General features: G+C 31.4%; 1 protein-coding gene across 1 annotated transcript; it reads left to right on the top strand.

The window, feature by feature from the left end:
• The first annotated feature begins 13,792 nt into the window (after positions 1-13,792).
• Positions 13,793-17,548, top strand: LOC149487106 (uncharacterized). Its single transcript, XM_089697420.1, has 3 exons — positions 13,793-13,992; positions 16,450-16,642; positions 17,079-17,548. Exons 1-3 carry the CDS (start codon positions 13,801-13,803, stop codon positions 17,384-17,386), a joined length of 693 nt encoding a protein of 230 aa, XP_089553546.1. The 5' UTR covers positions 13,793-13,800; the 3' UTR covers positions 17,387-17,548.
• Positions 17,549-18,583: the final 1,035 nt, after the last annotated feature.

Below are 18,583 nucleotides of genomic sequence, written 5' to 3'. Positions count from 1 at the left end.
GGGTACACCAATATATCAGTGCTCTAATGAAATCGCTCTGTAATCCCACTCAACAATTTACGAGCCGAAAATTAGGGGACACTCGCTGTTACCGTATTCTACGTTCATTTAATTACTCTAAATTTGAAATATGCTAATGTTCGCTTATTAGGTGATGTGATTAACCTTTAGTGCAACCGAACTAATAAGCGCTCGAAATATCTGACATTTTAGCGGCTATCATCGTTTGGAGTTATTTGCGTCGAATGTTTAGCAAACAAAAATGCATTTCCATATTCAAATTCAAGTCTAAAAGTGACTCGTTTTACCATCAATCAAATAAACGTAAAAGGTCAAATGTGATTTGAACTTTTATCAATATTAATTCTCCTTTTATTCCGATGTATGAAAGAAGAACTATACAAATTATGAAACCGCCACGTAAAATATAAAGTGTCTATCTTATCTACACATTACAAACGGTCTGCCAAATATCATTTACATATAAATCGCTGCAATTATTTATCTCACATCATCTCAAGAATGATGTATTGAGAGATGCTAGTGTTCACAAATTCGTGTCGAGTCAACTGTTAAGGGTTAACTGGCTCTGAACGCTTATCACGATCTCCATCGGTGACCCAATAGTTTTAATGAAAGTCAACCGAGTAGTGGAATCGATTAGTCCCATCTCGCTTGATACCATCACTAGTTTGCTGGGACGGACTAGGATGAGGAAAAGCTTAATTCTTATTCATGTTTTGGTGCCTTGTATGAGTTAGCTTACGTTATTGAAATACTTTTTTACTACAATAAAAACATGATCATTATTATCTATCTCAGGGTAAGTAGTGTAAAACTATTGGGTTACTATTTTCTCTAGAACATAAAGTTGGGGCTCATTCGGTAGAGGCCCCAGCAAAGTCCGGCCCTTGCAAAAGCCACTAGTTAGCTATCATTGTCCGTTTAAGCCCCGTTACCGGTAGTCTAGAGATTAATGATAGAAGTTTCATTGTTTGATACGATAGAAAAATCTATTGAATCTACATCGTCCATCAATGACAGAGTTCGACTTGAGTGCGTATTGTTTGCTATGAATAATTTAAGCTCGATTTTTGTGCAATTTTGCTTAGTGGATTTGGAATTAATTAATGAGGTAGGATTAATGGTTGTCGCATTGTTTTTGTTTAGTCGTTTCTTTGTTTTTTGCGGTACCAAATTGATAAATGTATATCTAAAGTTATTAACAGATGAAAGATTTTTTGATATATTTCTACATTTCTATATTTTCTTCATATATTTGTTTAAGTATATAAAGGCTGGTGCAATAGGTAAAGATTGAAATTTATACATTTCTGGTACCCAAATTACAGTTTTGATAAAATTTTATAGGTGCTGAATTTTATCAATAGATCAGATAACATAAACAAAATATAAAGCTGTTGAAAGTAAACTTATGCAAATAAGAAAGAAAAACGTATCTACAATCAAATTTGATAACCGTGTGAATTACTTTAATGCAGACGTCAAGTTTTAACTGCATGGTGTTTACAATTTACCCTAAATATGAGATCATTTAAATAAATGATATAGCTCCGAAGTGTGTACTGCCGGCGGACTTCCGAAAAACATATCCGTCTGCTTCCCAAACCTTAGAATATGTGCCAACCGTAGAGAATCCTGACGTTTTATATTTTCCACTATTTACTTCTTGAGATTAAATTCAATGCGGCATAGATAGTGGATGCTCCAATCTTCTCTCTGCGGAAAATCTTTTACTTTTTAATATGTTTTGCCCCACATATGAAAGGAGCGTGCACTAAAATGTTTTAATATTTTAGTGGACTTGATAGTTTCGTATTTTTCTTTGATGGTAATATTTAATATTAGCTGATTAAATATAATATCATTTATTCATTCGTGATGAAGGTTTTTCTGATATTAACATATATATATTGATAATTTTATTGAAGTAAAAATGAAAATTGTTATTGTAATTTATCACTAAAATTAAAGACCTAAACGTTACGTTTTGACTTTAATACATATTATGTATTATGGAGTTAATCTGTCGTACATTTAATAGAAAATCTGTTTTTCTAGAGTATTGTCATATTTTATCATTTCTAATTTTAAAATATGGTTATTTTTTAACATATACGGATTAGGTATATAACTGTGAAACAGCTGCATAAAGAGCCAATATGTATGTGCAATAATTTAATAAAACAGGAATTCACAAAATCTCTTAAACCTAAAGTTTAATACAAAAATATTTCAACATTCGGTGCTACGCCCATCCTAGTTGGTCAGTTAGTTTGAAATTAATTTCGAAGTTTGATCGAAAAATGTTTCCTCAAAGTGAGTTCGTCGTGGGGAAGTCACCGCAATACTATCTGCTATAACAATAGGAAATGAAATGGACGATATTTTGTGTGAAACTTAGGACAATATCGGTAAGCTGTGGCTCTTGTGTTGTGAAATCAATTCAATTAATATCTAGGTTCTATATACAGGGTTACAGGTTAAGTCGACCTATTCCTGTTAAGAGCGTGTAGTAGGGGTCAAAACAAACTGATTTGATCTTATAATACCATATCCAAAAGTTAGCCGTTGAAGAGTTATTGCAATTTTAATTTTTTTCTTGAAAATGCCACTTTATCTTCGCATTTAGCGTTTAATTTTTTATTTTACTTATTTGGTCTGGGTTTTTTTGAGTTTTAATGTAAAGGTTGAGTTAAACAATAATTCTCAGCAATAAAAATCCATATCGCTGCAAACAATTCAAAGAAATGGCTTTTAAACTAAAAATAATAACATTAAAGTAATTAAGTTAACTCGTTTTAAACAAAGATATTGAAAAAAATCTCTATGAAAATGTGTCTGCAGATGTTTTTAAAAACATGTGCATGTTCTTAGCTATGTAAAAAGGTATGATAACCTCAGGTAGCATTCGTAGATTCCAAGAAATCGGGGATAAACATGGGACAGTGTTAGTAAAGTACAACATCAGAATAAATTTTGTGATAATTTATTTTTCTTAAAAACTTTACAGTTCCTGCTCAACATGTCTTCCTCTATTGCGAACACATATTCGAAACCTTTTCCGCAGAGAACTCTTGACTACCCCAGTTGTTAATTGGTTCCTCATCTTATTGGCTGCATCGATAATTTTTTGTCGTAAAATATCAACAGATGGAATCGGGTTCGGGTCATTGTACACCAGACTCTTCATATGCTCCCATACGTAAAAGTCCATGGGGGTTAGGTCTGGACTTCTAGCCGGCCATGGTATGGGCCCACCTCTTCCGATCCATCTGTTTGGATAGTTGATGTCTAACCATTCTCTAACACTTCTTCTGTAATGTGCAGGGCAGCCATCATGTTGGAACCACATGTCTCTTAACAAAGTCAGGGGTATGTCTTCAAGAAGGTCGCTTAAATGTTGGCGCAGAAAGGTCTCATAATTTTCACCATTTAAGTTGTCCGGAAGGAAGTATGGTCCAATTAATTTATTTGAAATTATCCCCATCCACACATTAAGACTGAATCGTCTTTGTGATTTTTTTGGATTCTTCTTGTTAGGATTGCCACGTGCTTTCGGAGCCCAATAGTGAGCGTTATGGTAGTTTGTGATACCGTCTTGATCAAATTTGGACTCATCTGTCCATAAACTTTTTTTGAAAAACGAGGGGTTTTCAAAAAAAGTTTTTGAAAAAAGAAGTGTTAGAGAATGGTTAGACATCAACTATCCAAACAGATGGATCGGAAGAGGTGGGCCCATACCATGGCCGGCTAGAAGTCCAGACCTAACCCCCATGGACTTTTACGTATGGGGGCATATGAAGAGTCTGGTGTACAATGAGCCGAACCCGATTCCATCTGTTGATATTTTACGACAAAAAATTATCGATGCAGCCAATAAGATGAGGAACCAATTAACAACTGGGGTAGTCAAGAGTTCTCTGCGGAAAAGGTTTCGAATATGTGTTCGCAATAGAGGAAGACATGTTGAGCAGGAACTGTAAAGTTTTTAAGAAAAATAAATTATGACAAAATTTATTCTGATGTTGTACTTTACTAACACTGTCCCATGTTTATCCCCGATTTCTTGGAATCTACGAATGCTACCTGAGGTTATCATACCTTTTTACATAGCTAAGAACATGCACATGTTTTTAAAAACATCTGCAGACACATTTTCATAGAGATTTTTTTCAATATCTTTGTTTAAAACGCGTTAACTTAATTACTTTAATGTTATTATTTTTAGGTTAAAAGCCATTTCTTTTAATTGTTTGCAGCGATATGGATTTTTATTGCTGAGAATTATTGTTTAACTCAACCTTTACATTAAAACTCAAAAAAACCCAGACCAAATAAGTAAAATAAAAAATTAAACGCTAAATGCGAAGATAAAGTGGCATTTTCAAGAAAAAAATTAAAATTGCAATAACTCTTCAACGGCTAACTTTTGGATATGGTATTATAAGATCAAATCAGTTTGTTTTGACCCCTACTACACGCTCTTAACAGGAATAGGTCGACTTAACCTGTAACCCTGTATATGAACTTGGTGTTAGCGAAAATGTGCTTTAATTTAAGATTTTAATATAGAATTTTGATACGTTCATTGATCAAAAAATTTTACAATACAAGGTTAAAAAAATGGTCAGGTATACCGTAGTTGAAGCGATTAATGCATGAACATAACATCGGGTTTTACTGTGTGCCATATATACGAAAGAGACAAACAGTCATGATTTAGCATGGCACATTAATGGCTAATCACCTTGTCAATAAGGGATATCGAACAATAAAACAGATGTGAACTGCATCTGCTCTGCAATCCGAAAAGGGTCACGGGGCTTCATATTTCATGGTTTCGCGTTATAAGACAATGAAATGTTCTCTTTGCTATTTACACAATATGTATGGAAATCCTCAAAAATACGGAATTACTTATTATGTGTTAAATGATATCATTCATTATAAGATTATGTTAAAAGATATTGTGTGTATCACAGTGAATTGTTATAAATTGTACGTATAGCATAAGCTGTTGAATCATCTATATTTTTATCAGCTCTTTAAATTTTTCTTATCACAAAGAAATATCCTATTAATATAAGTATATGGAAATTGCATAAAATTTTATGAAAAACCCTACTCATGACACATACCGATATTTTTTTTGTAAATTATAAACCCAAAATATTTTATGGTTGCTACAGTAAACTTTATTTTGGTATAAAGTCACTTTAACTTTTAATAAATTAAATAATAAATATTAATTATTATAATTATAATAAATTTTTAAGTGGTCGGAGTATAAATTAACCCAACGTGTTAATTACAAATCTACTAACAAAATATAAACAACTAATACAGTAGACATTTATTACAATTAAAAGCTACCTAATGTTCGAAAGTTATTCTTTTATATTATAATTTATAAGGTATCTTTACCGAAATCCCCGTGTGCATAAGCATTTACGGGTAAGCTGAAGCAATAAATATCCTAACTCCAAAGCTACAAACTACCCATATTACCCGACTCGTTAATAAATTAACCTCACTCCAAGAGATCCTTTACCTCGCGCCACCCTTACAAATTTTCAGTTTATAATTAACTGCTTCATTATATACCTGTGTTAGAAAGATGTCGTATGTAAATTCGCCTTAAATTATACAGCTTACGTACCTTTACTTCATGTTACTTGTATTGTGAATGTGTATTTTACGCGCAATTTTAGTACCGAAAATTCAATTCGTAATTTCTGACGCTGAGCTATTTTTGTTACATTTTTATACAAATCCTAAATTAGTTTTAGTTCTTATGATCTAGTATCTGATATAAACACTACCTAAACATTTCTGATAATGAATAACTTAAATCTAATTATAATATCTAAATTAAAATTACATCCTCCCTCGTATATTTGAGTTACTCACCTGAGTTTTATGTGCAATTATTATTCAATATAGCTTCGCGGAAGCCATTTTTTAAAACTCTACGAGAAAAAGTAATAAAAGCGTAAATATGCTGTACCGTGCTTCGCCGAAAAGTTTATTACGCACCATTATATATCTTTAATAACTGTCATCGAACAATGTATGGTTTTCATATGAAAGGTTAATATTGGTTTAGTATGTAGATTTTTCTAATGCCCTACCAAGGCAGCGTCGGGTATGAAATGTATTTTATTTTTACGTCATCGTAAATCTTCTCTCGCAAGCCGTAAAATGAAAGAAGCCTTCAGTCCCGAGTAGCTACTGAAAGATAAATATTGCACATAAATTTCGCATTTTCAACAATATCATGTTATAGGTATCTATTAGACATAAATATGGGTACCGGGAACCACGCGCCATTTTGTAAGTTTTTGAAGAAGAACTGAAAAATATCGTACCACAGTATAATGCTGTTTGATTTACACTGAATCGTAGAAAATAGAGAAAAATTGAAGTTATTATCTTCAATATCTCTACAAGATTTATGTGTGATTGAATTATGAAGTTATATTAAAGCACTTGTAATTTTATTTAAATTAAAATTAATTACTACAGTGCAAGTGTTACTATTTTACGTTTGTCCTTCATTTTAATTCTAAACTAATCCAAATTCCATTTCATGCTCTAAATCATATTAAAACGTAAACTTACCTTTGACTTTCAACTCCTTGACTTTGTAAGACAACCTGGTCAAAGATATTTTACGAAACAATGTTACACAAACATGTCTTGGCAACAATTTTGTTTCGAGCATCATAAATATATTAATTAATTTTCATACGTAAATAGCTTTTCACTGAAATTACCAAGTAAAGGGGCTTCTCAAATTGAAGACATCTAAAGCTACACACGGGGTTTGATTGAAAATAATCCAAGTAGAAAATTAATCCTTGATTACGTCCCGCTCCCGTTTAGATTTGAGAATCATTACGGCCTTACGATTGTTAGAAGAGACATTTAAATTTCCCTCCCACCTGGTTCTAAATTTAGATATTGAAAAACTTTAATTTAAATATGTATAATAATTAATATATAATTTTGTTGAGGAATTTATAGAAAAATCAATCTTTAAAATTTCTGTGTTTCTGTCAAAGTAGCTTTCTGATACTCTTACTTTTTATTCGGTATCGTAAAATAATGTAGTTTTGTTTAATAAGCCCTTTCCTCTTTGAAAAGTAAATTTTACAAGGACAATGTCATCACATATTATTATTATGAACGTTCTATAAATTTGTAACTCTATAGTCGTCCCTGTATCTACACGTATGAAAACGAAATATTTTGCCCTTCTCTTAAGACCCTTTATCGCATCCCTAATTTGAAACCTTTGCCAAAACAAATTCCTTAACGTAAGCAAAGTTAGACAAGAAAATTGAAACATGTTGCTATTAACATGATCATTAAATTTAAACTACGAATTTTACGATTTTAAATACGAAAATAAAACATTGTAGATTTATAAGGCATTCAATTTTAAAGTTTTCTGAAAATATCAAAGCTCAATTATAGAAACTTTGGTCTTAACGACAAAGACTCAAAACTTCCCTTTTGATAAGAATAACAGAATAATATAAACTAGTCCTGCATAAAACTTTTATTTAACATATAATTGACATCACGCAAATACAATTCAATAAAGTATTAAGCAAAAGCTTTATTTTTAATTCAACAGAACCGTAAAAAGAAAGAATTATTCACTTTATATATCCAGCAACACTGTACTAACATTAATAATTATTGTTATACCGAACAACTAGAACCATGTTTATCTATTGTGCAACAGTACCAGCTTTGGATTACACAATCCCCAATACGATGTGGTTAATTTAGGTTCATCCAAGCATTTCTTATATAAATTTTACGGTCCGGCAGACACATCGAAATATCAATTGTGTCACGTGGCAATTTAAACAATCATTTAGGAACCCCTCACTAAAAGATCAATTTCGCGCTTGGACAAGTTTAATGTAAACTTAAGTGCGCGGGGGAGACGCCAAATGAAAGCAGTCCCTTGTGCTAACAAATGTCTTTGTTATTGAATTTTTCGTTCTTGTAACACAAAATTTGCAATTTTCACTCTCGATGACGCCTCGCCGTCTGCGTTATTTGAAGGTAAATAAACACATTTTAACTTCGTTCTTTTAATTTTTATGCGAGGGATTATCGTTATTTATAGTCCTGGATCCTTCGCCCATTTAGCAAGTAATTACTATCAAGCTAATTTTCCGTGAGTAGCTTTATTTTGATGAGACGCCCAATAATTTCATGTACGAAACTCTCGATTGTGGTAGCTTACAGAGGTAACAAGGATAATTTTTTTTTTATTTGATGGTTCTCAAATATTTATTACGCAATTTGTAGGACAATATGTCTGTTGAATTATATAAGTATTAAATAAGTGAAAACAAAAAAATCAGCTGGTTAGTAATCATTTATGATGACCTCGTTATCGATACACATTGGAAAGAGGGGACTCTTTGATCAAACCATAGATTTTGTAGGACAAATATTTTTTCGAATAATTTAGATAATTACCTTGAGATTGAACAAAAAAAAACTTTCAGTTAGTAATAAATATTTGAGAACCATCAAATCAAAATATTTTATCCTTGTTACCTCTGTTAGCTACCACCATCGAGAGTTTCGTACATGAAATTATTGGGCGTCTCATCAAAATAAAGCTGCTCACGGAAAATTTGCTTGATAGTAATCACTTGCAAAAATGGGCGATGGATCCTGAACTATTATATTTAGTAAAGCTTGCTTGTTGACTTGGGAGTATGGTAGCAATTGAAGATGAAAAACAGTATGCCCGTAACCACTTTGGTGAAAATTAATTATAGATACCCTAAAGGTCGATTAAAACATCAAAGGTCTTTTTTGTAGTATAATAAATTGACTTTATAATAAACTAGCTGTGCAAAAGCGCATATAATTGTATTGGCTTATAATATGTGACTCCGGTAGGTACATGAGTGATAATCCCCGCTAAGAATAATCGATTAATTTTTTTATTGCACGATTATAATATTGGAAGGATTTAACATTTTTCAGTAACCAACTAGTGAATTAATTATCAAGAAATTTATCTTAAAATCGAATTGTAGCATTTCCCACGAAAATAATTACTCATTCAACTTACACATATTCAATCTTCCATCACTAGGATTTCCCAGAATTCACATAGCTTTCTCTTTAACTTTTATAATTACAACGTTAATAGTTTAATCTTTATATTTTCCAGTTAAACTGAAACTCAACTTCAAATACTTACAACTTCTAACTGAAGCTAACTTTTATAAAATCTGTATTAAAGAGAAATCTCTGCAAATAACAGAGCTTCATCATACCATATGTTGAAGACTTCGCCACTTCGATGGAATGGAAAACTTTGATCGAAAACCGCACGGAGTAAGAAACTCGAGAAAATGTTCTGGAAGTTTCATGCATTTTATCAAATATGCTGAAACCAGCGCACTTCACGCAAACAAGACGAGAACACTTCGTATGTTTGAACGGGCATAACGTGGGACGTTTCAATTTATACTATATGAAATCCGCTTAATACATTACCAACTTTCATATCTACAGCATATGAAATGAGGTAGAAACTTATGATTTCATGAATAAATGTTGTAATCCAAAAAGATTTAAGTTGACTTTTATTTTCAATACTAATCGTTCAATCTTTTATCTAACTACTATAAATGTAAAAAGGAAATGTAAGTATGCTTTAGATTAATCGATATGACTTGCTACAGCGAAGACATTTTTAAAATCAATGTTATACATTTTATATTTTATAAAAGCTTGTAAAATATTACAACATCACTCATCATACTTTGTTACAAAAACACAACATTAATATTATATGACGAAGCTAATAAACACGAAATTCAGTAACACGTTTCACAACCGTCATAAACAAAGAGACAAGTATGAAAAATACAAATAATTCACAGCGGCACCCACTTTATCTTTCACAGTCAGGTACAAAATTTATTTCCGTCCGAAATAATCTAAACAGCAGGTGCAAACCGTAACAGTGCGCCATTTGTTTGCCGTCAGTAAACTTCACCTCGTAACCCTAAAATCTAATTGGATTTAATTCTATTAACGAAGGTCCAAATGGGACCCCGTAATTGCGCTGACCAGGCTCCATTATAGGGCCGCGGCTGCGACATGTGATAGTGTAAAATATTTGTAAACGCTCCTATTAACATTGTTTTGCTAATAAGCGATACCCTTAACAGGTCGGATATATCTGTAGCGACTCGTTGTTAGGACCAGGAAACCCACGTATGGTCACAGCGCTAAGTAGCAATACTTAATGGTATCTTTCCCATCTTGTCGGTTGAGGTGACTCTATTTTTGTTCCAGCTTAACATTATATGGACACTTAAGGACACTCTGGTCTCTATAAAGACTTGTTTTATCATAACTTTTCAATAGAAATAAAATAACATACTACCTAAGATTTAGTTTCATATTTTAATAATTCATATATTTGTATAGTTTGCACTTTGTGAGCTCTATCTGGAATTTACCTTTGCAAAGTTTAGTTAGTCTTCAATCAATAAAAACGTTAAATAGGGCAAGATAATTAAAAAAATACTATATTTTTTGATCTTGAATTTTAATGAATTTGTGTTAGTAGATTAATTATTGTAGGTATCACGCAATATTGATATAATTATGTACATGTAATATGAATGGAACATAAATTCTCTTTGTGTAGAACAATACTTTATTTCTAATTCATCTTTAAAATCAAACATTATACATATCCTAGATAATATTCATATGTTTCCTATATCCCCTTCTTCTATCCTATTTCCATGAATTTTCCAATGAAAAAAAATAGAACAAAGTCACGTCATATATTATAGGCATTGCACTGAAATGCCTCAATACGTATTTACGTATTGCATAGTAATAAATCCAGGTGGCGATTTACGTGCGCATACATCAAGTACCAACCAACACTAGTAGTTATCTCAATTTCAGCATTTGCACTACTTCAAGTGAAACACAGTAGCGGGAAATGCGATATTTAATCATGTATCTAATCTTTGTATTGTTATAACTTTAACATTTAATTTCCGTTTCTGTCCGCCTACTCATAATGTTTTTTATTTTATGAGTAACATTAACGACGAGGAATTTTTAGAATTTTAAAATCGAGTTTTATCCCTTTGCTTAAGCTCGGGTGGTAACCGGGTTAAAATAGGTAGTTATTTTTTTCAAAGAAAATTAAAAAATAAATGGCTTTACGGCTTTTTAATAGAATCGAGATAATTCAATTATTATTTACTAACTTTTGGAAATAGTGTATCCAGCCGCTTTCAATGCACTGAAATAAAGTCGCGTTCGTTAATAACTTGGACCGATTTTCTATTCCAAGAGGCTTAACTCCATTAGTTACGGTCAAAACGGTTACCCTTAAATATGCAAACCACAGCCTACGTTTCAATCGAACCTGTCGGACCTGACTCAAATTAAAATGAAACCTCTACCGATAGACTGTTGTAATTAAAATCACCACAAATATGACCATCGTTTGTCCAGTTTATCCTATATCAATAGGCTTGATAAATTGGGGCTTGAGGTCACTTTAAAATATAAATGTATGTATCTTGATTGAAGAAACAATGAATACACAATAACGATACTATCCTCTTCGTTGTAATAAACATTAAAAAAAACTTCTACATCGTTTTTTTTTTCATTTGATAGCGTGACATTTCATCAAAAAATAAATATCATTTAATTAGTCTCCATATCGTACATGAAATATAACACTTTCTTCGTCAAAATTTGTTAATATTTTCTGCAATCGTTTTCTTTTTAGACCTTAACAAAACTTTGTCAAATCCATTGTTAGGTATAAGTAGAATCTATATCTGACGACCCACATAACCTAAGACATTATCTCCTTGTTATTGGAAAAAGGAAATTCCCGGAAAACTACATGATATAAAACATATTAATAATAACGAGAATGAACTCTCTTGACCTCTCGTATAACGATATTTTGTTATTTGCACATAAAATTTCCTCGCAATACGTATGAATATTGGAAACTAATAAATAGGAAATTTCATGAAAATCTCAAATGCGTGCGTGCTCTTAGAATATACATTTTAACACAGAAAAATGATAATTGTAGTTTTTAATTTGTGCATAAGTGTAATGTGTGTTTTAATGTGTCCAAAGAATAAAGTTATAAACTAAAATAGACGCATTAATAAAATGAACCACTACTACTACTGTGACTAGCGATCCCAGTTCACTTGGTTTCGGCTCTACATTAATAAAAAATAAAAATGAATAAACTCATGAATTTATTGTATACCACCGATCCTTGACACAATGTTTGAAATAAATCTGTCCGTTTAAAGTGGATTAAAATCAACTCTAGAGGAGTCAGTAACAAACATAAGTGTTAAAAACACACCGGTATACGGGTGCTAAAGAGTGGAAGATTCAATAGAACAAAGTATATATATGAGAGATTTCCTTGTTTGCCCTCAAACACTTGTCAAATATTATCAAATTCTAACATACCTATTTTTTTTTTCATATCATAGACCAAATTATATAGATAAAGCAAATTAAATGATACGTATATTGTATAAGCATGTGAAAGATAAATGAAAATGTATTTTGATATCATTTATCTTATTTTTAATAACTTGGAATTTCTTATATACTTATCTTATAATACTAGCTTTCCACCGCAGCTGCACTTGCGTGGAATTTTGTATTACGTCGATTTTAGAAGAAGATGCGTCTTGTAGTTCGACAGTATGATTTTTTATGGCTTCAAATGTACTATTTGGTGTAGGCTCGTGATCTATTTTAGAAAAATAAACTTGTATTTAAAAACGTCTGTTTCATTTTAAAAGAACATCATGTAGACATAGTTATTCGCGAATTTATTTTTTATTCCTCGATTAGGTACAAATATTCATTGATGAAACCCTTAATTTATAAATTTAAAAAAAAAAAGCTGCCTAGTGGTTTTTAAGTGATTGAAGCACATACAAACAAACAATAAGACAAACAGAAATAGATTTAACTAACCATCTTTTGAGGTCAGTAAAACATCCATATTGAATAGCGTTAGTCGTTACCTACTCTTTTTAGAAAATGTTTATTGAAAAGATATAAGTAGTGTATGTAATTTTACTAATTTATTTTATTATGTATAGCAACGTTTCTTTTCCGCCTGATTTTACCTATGTGTTTCAGAGGAAATTCCACTTTAAACGGAAAGTTGTTTTTGAAAAATGTCTCCAAAAAAATTAGATAAATCGATATCCACTTCTCAATATCGTGATAATTTAACGGCAAAGGAGATTTTATATCGGATCTTTTTATCAGCCATCCCACAGAAGTGCGATTCGTTCATCAGTATTGTAAAATAGGTCGGTGAAGTGATTATGTTTATATGTGTAAAAATGTGTACAGTGCAAATAGTAATTTAAAATTAATATCTGAAATTGTGTCTGAAATACATAAATCTTCTTTTTTTTAAATTCAATTTCGGTTTGTTTTTTTTTTTCTGATTTGCCACATATTTTCTATTGCAAGATTTAAAGCAATCTTAAATAGTTTTTTCATTACAATTGAAGCTAAATAGATAAAATTAATAATAATGAATGAATAGAAGTTCACGCATCGTTCATCTATTGATATTGATAAAAAATTAATCAATTATTACTTTCTTATATGATATATCTTCAAAACCGTCACGTCATTTTAAAACATTAGGCGCGATAATACAACATAGAAATAATCAAAATGACCGTCGATCCTGAAAGTATTGTGAAAAATGAGGATGCAGTGTATGCCCTGCAGATATTTAAAGCAACGCTGAATATTATAGCTCATATTCTTATTGGTGTAGTTGTTGGAGCTTGCATTTTATTTTCATTTTCATATGGAATGCCTACGACACCTATTATGCAACACATATTGCTGTGTGCACTTGGGGTAAGTAACCGGTTAAAACAAACTCGAAACACTTAAGGCGTTACCCGGCAATTTCGACTATGTTCAACCTCTATAAAGTCTGGTACAACATAAAGCACAATACCGAAAAAAATATATAAAATAGGATGGTCTTTGATCTTTAATTGCTCGCGAGGACTTTTTTCCAAAGTTAATAGATTTCTATAAAAAAATGTGCCGTGGTCATCGATTTTTCCGCAAATACTCTATAAACTTCGTAACCTGCTGACTTAGAGCTCTGAAAATTTTATGTTTAATAAATTATCAGTTACACAACAGTCCCTGACGAGGATATTTTGTTTCACTGATTAGTATCTTTTTAAATACAAAATGCGAGGAAAAAAGAAGGTGCAGCGGGAGAGGTTTGAGATCCGTCAAGTATGCTCAAAATTATTAGCGCATGTACAAGCCTTAAAGTAAAAAATATTCAGAATAAATATCCACGCTGTGTAACTGAATACAGATACTGAATTTTGACCTGAATATTAATGAGATTTTTTGCCCTACAAATCTATCTATAGGTACTACTGATATCTATCCTAGTAATATTATAAACGCTATAGATTGTGAGGATGGATGTTTGTTATTCTTTCACGTAAAAACTACTGAACCGATTACAATGAAATTTAGTATATAGGTAGCTGAAGACCCAGAATATGACATTTGCTATTTTTTAATCCGGAAAGCCCTCAGGAAAGTTAACTGTGCTATTTTTTTTGAAAACGCGGGTGAAGCCGCGCGCGGGAATCTAGTTACGAATATTTTAATTTAATACATAGTCATACTAGTCGTAGATATTATGAATGTATAAAACGCGGCTTTAAACAGTAAGCACGTGACTCCTGACGTTATCAGCATTTAATTTAAATTGAAATCACGTTTTTCAGCCGTTAGTCTGAAACTGTTTAATTTGGTTATTATTTTTTGACTTTGATGATTTTGCAAGTATTTAGAAGATATAGACTGGGGTAGAAGCCTTTAAAAATAATGAAAAGATAAAAAAAAAAAATAGTTTTTACTAAATCAGGCACACTTCTCGAACTACCTGAAATGTTTTTATCGACATCATTTTGCTTTTGAATATGCTGTAAAATATTAAACTTAGAACAGATAATTATTTTTCTTTTGAAATATTACCGAAAAGCCGATACAAGAGAAGATATAGAGTTCGAGAAGTGTGCCTGATTTAGTAAAAGCTCATTATCACACTGTTTGTATGCATTTCCTGAGAACATTTACTTTAGTGGTGTTTATTTTTTTTACACCATATGAAAGTAGAGATTTCAATGAATAAAAGGCACCCCCAGTTTTTGAAAAAAGCTGATATTTTGACGGGTGACTTTTCGATTGAAAATTAGGTTGTTTTTTTGGTATTAATTCAAAATAAGGCGAAAAAATAAATATTTTCAATCAAATAAATTACAGTGTATTTGGGACATAATAAAGTAAGTTTTCACCAAATTTTGTGGAAAAACAATAAATTTTGAAGTAGATAACAATAAAAAACCAAAAACTTGGTTTTTTGAATTTTTCACCTAAATTTTGAGGTTATGTGAAAAAATTGTTAATACAAAAGTTGTAGATCCTTTTATTACCTACAACTTTGCCATTGAACTTTTTTCCGTGGGACATGTAGTATTGTCGGAAATCGAGAGAAACCATTTTTTTCTCTTAAAAGCTACCCCCTCCCACTTCCCGAACTCGGATTGACCGTAATTTATTTTTCCTTACATTTTTATCATATTCCCCTCCTTTTCTAATGGGTTTCATCCGACTGCGATTTTTTTTTGTTTCAAAAATTATCTACTCTAGTCTATTAGTAAGAGCAAATGGTTCTAGCTGTAAAGAAGTTTATATTAGACAACAAAGAAATAATTACTCTGTAGAGTTTTAATAAAAAAGCCATGAATGTCACATTCAAAATTCATAAATTAAAACGAATTGATTCATTGAGAATCATGTCATATTACCTATATGTGCCTCTTTATTGCAATTAAACTCAAACTCAAACTCAAACATTCATTTATTCAATTAGACTACTATTTAGTAGCACTTTCGAATCGTCATTACATAAGTATTTTTAACATTTACCACCGATTCGGAAAGCAGTATCTATGGAGAAGAATCGGCAAGAAACTCCATTAATTATTCAGAAACACAACATTATCTTTTCCCAAATTAAATACCACCAATACAAATTATGTGTTGTGGAATGTGAACAATAAATCATGTTCCAAAAATTAATAACCCAATATACTGACCAGATAAAAAAATCATTTATTGAACCAGTATACTTCCATTACACAAAAAAGAGGACCCCAGACTCTTAATATAGATTTCACTGTGTTTCAGGAGCCTGTGCCTTCCCCATACACTATGTACAAAAGTACTATATGCAAAATATATATAGACCTATTAATAATATTTATCTCATTACAGTACCAATTGTTGATGGCTGAAGCCATTCTCAGTCTATCCGCTGATAATGGATGGTCAGCAGTATTACGCTTCAGGGACAAACGCAGAGCTCACACTATTTTACTAGTGCTTGGATCAGCCCTTGCAATTGCAGGAACTTTTATCATGATGCTAGAAAATACCAACAACCTCGCAACTACACATGGTATATTGGGTAAGTTTTAAAATAAGAATTCGAATAAAATAAACTTGACCATGGGAATTACAACGATGTTTTATAGCAGTATTGTAAAAACTGACACGATGGGAGAATTCACCAGAATATTAGCCCTGATTTGTAGTAGAGATATATGTATTTCCCGAGTACACTATTTGAATTAAAATACTAAATAATTAACAATTTATTATTTTCAATTTAGTATTGTTAATTCCTTGTATACTACTGATCTTTCGAAAGGAACTAATTTTTAACCCATTGAGCCCCAAGCGGCCCGATCCGTCCCAGACACAATAGATTTTCTATTGTGTCTGTGGTTCCGGGGCCTGAGTTATTATTTCAGCTACACGATAATTTACTACAGATACAATTGATATATGGAAACAACTTATCTATCCTAACGAATATATGACATATTGCTTCTCATTTTTAGGTTTCGTAGCCATCCTGTTTACAACGGTGTGCCTTGTGAATGGTCTAATGTCTCTCTATGCGCACGAATGGCGTAAGTTCTGTCCCGGAAAGATTGCAAAGATAACTCATGTCTGTTTCGGAATCATCGCCTTTGCAACCGCGTCAGCCAGCTTGTGCTATGGATTTGATACTTTCTTCTTTAGAATGTGGGCGGCCAGTGCTCTTTCAGACGCCCTTATTGGCTTCACTGCAGCTTTGACGACTATCATTATTATAAATCCTTCGATCACTTTCTATAGGAAGACCATGCGATTTGTTAAGAGGTAACCTTGTTTTTCTAATCGGCAAATAATACTAACTCTCTCGTGTATGTAAATTTAAAATTTGTAAAAATAACCTTATAATGATTTATTTAAATAAGTAAATAATAAGCAAAACAAAAATATTTATTATAGGCGATTAATGTTTATTAAGGTTAAGTATATTATGTTAGCAGTCAATATTTATCCATGTTAATATTACTTAAGACTACGTTCTAAAAAGTTCAATATGTTTTATTTATATATTAAACTAGCTTTCCGCCCGCGGCTTCGCTCGCGCAGTCAAAGAATTCCCGTTCCCGTGGGATTTCCGTGATATAACCTATCCTATGTCCCGGGGTAAAAAGTAGCCTATGTCCTTTCTCGGGTATCAAAATATCTCTATACCAAATTTCATGCAAATTGGTTCAGTTGTTAAGGCGTGATTGAGTAACAGACAGACAGACAGAGTTACTTTCGCATTTATAATATTAGTATGGATTATTATTAAGTGCGTAATTTCATTCTTAAATATAAGAATTATTTTTGTATTAATAGACCTCAACCAATGACACTCCATCGAGGAAAATAAAGGATATTTATTATTATTTTATATGCTTGTAGAATTGTATCTTGAGTTTGAATATGTGTTCGTACTTATACAGTATGGAATCTCATTAAACATACATTTATTAAAAGCCAATCAATGCAATGATACTGCTGCAAATGATTAAAGACTTGCCTAATTCTACAACTTCTAAAATTACTATTTAAAAATGTAATTGTATGTATAATATATTATTCCTTTATGCTCAATTTTTTCAACAAAAAATAAAATTTGATACCTTTATTTTCTAGAGCAATAATTATTATCTATCTTTATTAAGAGGTTACTTGTTTGATGTAATTGTAATCCCTAAAGTTAAAGAGTTAAATAAAAATCTACAAAGCAGTAAAATGTTTTAATTTTAAACCTCTACTAGTGTGAAAAACATTACCTGATTTTTAATTGTTGATAAATTATGCACTGTAAAAATACACAAATATTTTACTTACATTTTTGCTCTTCTTCTAAAACATTAATTGTTTAATTTCAAGGATATAAGAAAGTTAAAAAGGTATGGAGTAGAACTAAAAGACAACAATCAACTTAAAAGTATTTATTACATCATTCTAGTATAAAATTGTTTTAACAAAACAGACAACTATGTCGATAATTGCACTA

This window comes from Colias philodice, chromosome 7, assembly GCF_061535455.1.
Source record: "Colias philodice isolate Cphi_HAF_F1 chromosome 7, ilColPhil1 Martin Lab GWU primary, whole genome shotgun sequence".
NCBI classification, from domain to species: domain Eukaryota; kingdom Metazoa; phylum Arthropoda; class Insecta; order Lepidoptera; family Pieridae; genus Colias; species Colias philodice.
This window is presented reverse-complemented; position numbering and strand designations above follow the sequence as displayed.

Bases quoted from the DNA above. Each gene is read 5' to 3' on its own strand.
- LOC149487106 (XM_089697420.1), top strand. From the start codon at position 13,801: ATGACCGTCGATCCTGAAAGTATTGTGAAAAATGAGGATGCAGTGTAT. The intron at 13,993-16,449 runs GTAAGTAACCGG...ATCTCATTACAG, and splicing joins TATTGCTGTGTGCACTTGGG to TACCAATTGTTGATGGCTGA. The intron at 16,643-17,078 runs GTAAGTTTTAAA...TCTCATTTTTAG, and splicing joins AACTACACATGGTATATTGG to GTTTCGTAGCCATCCTGTTT.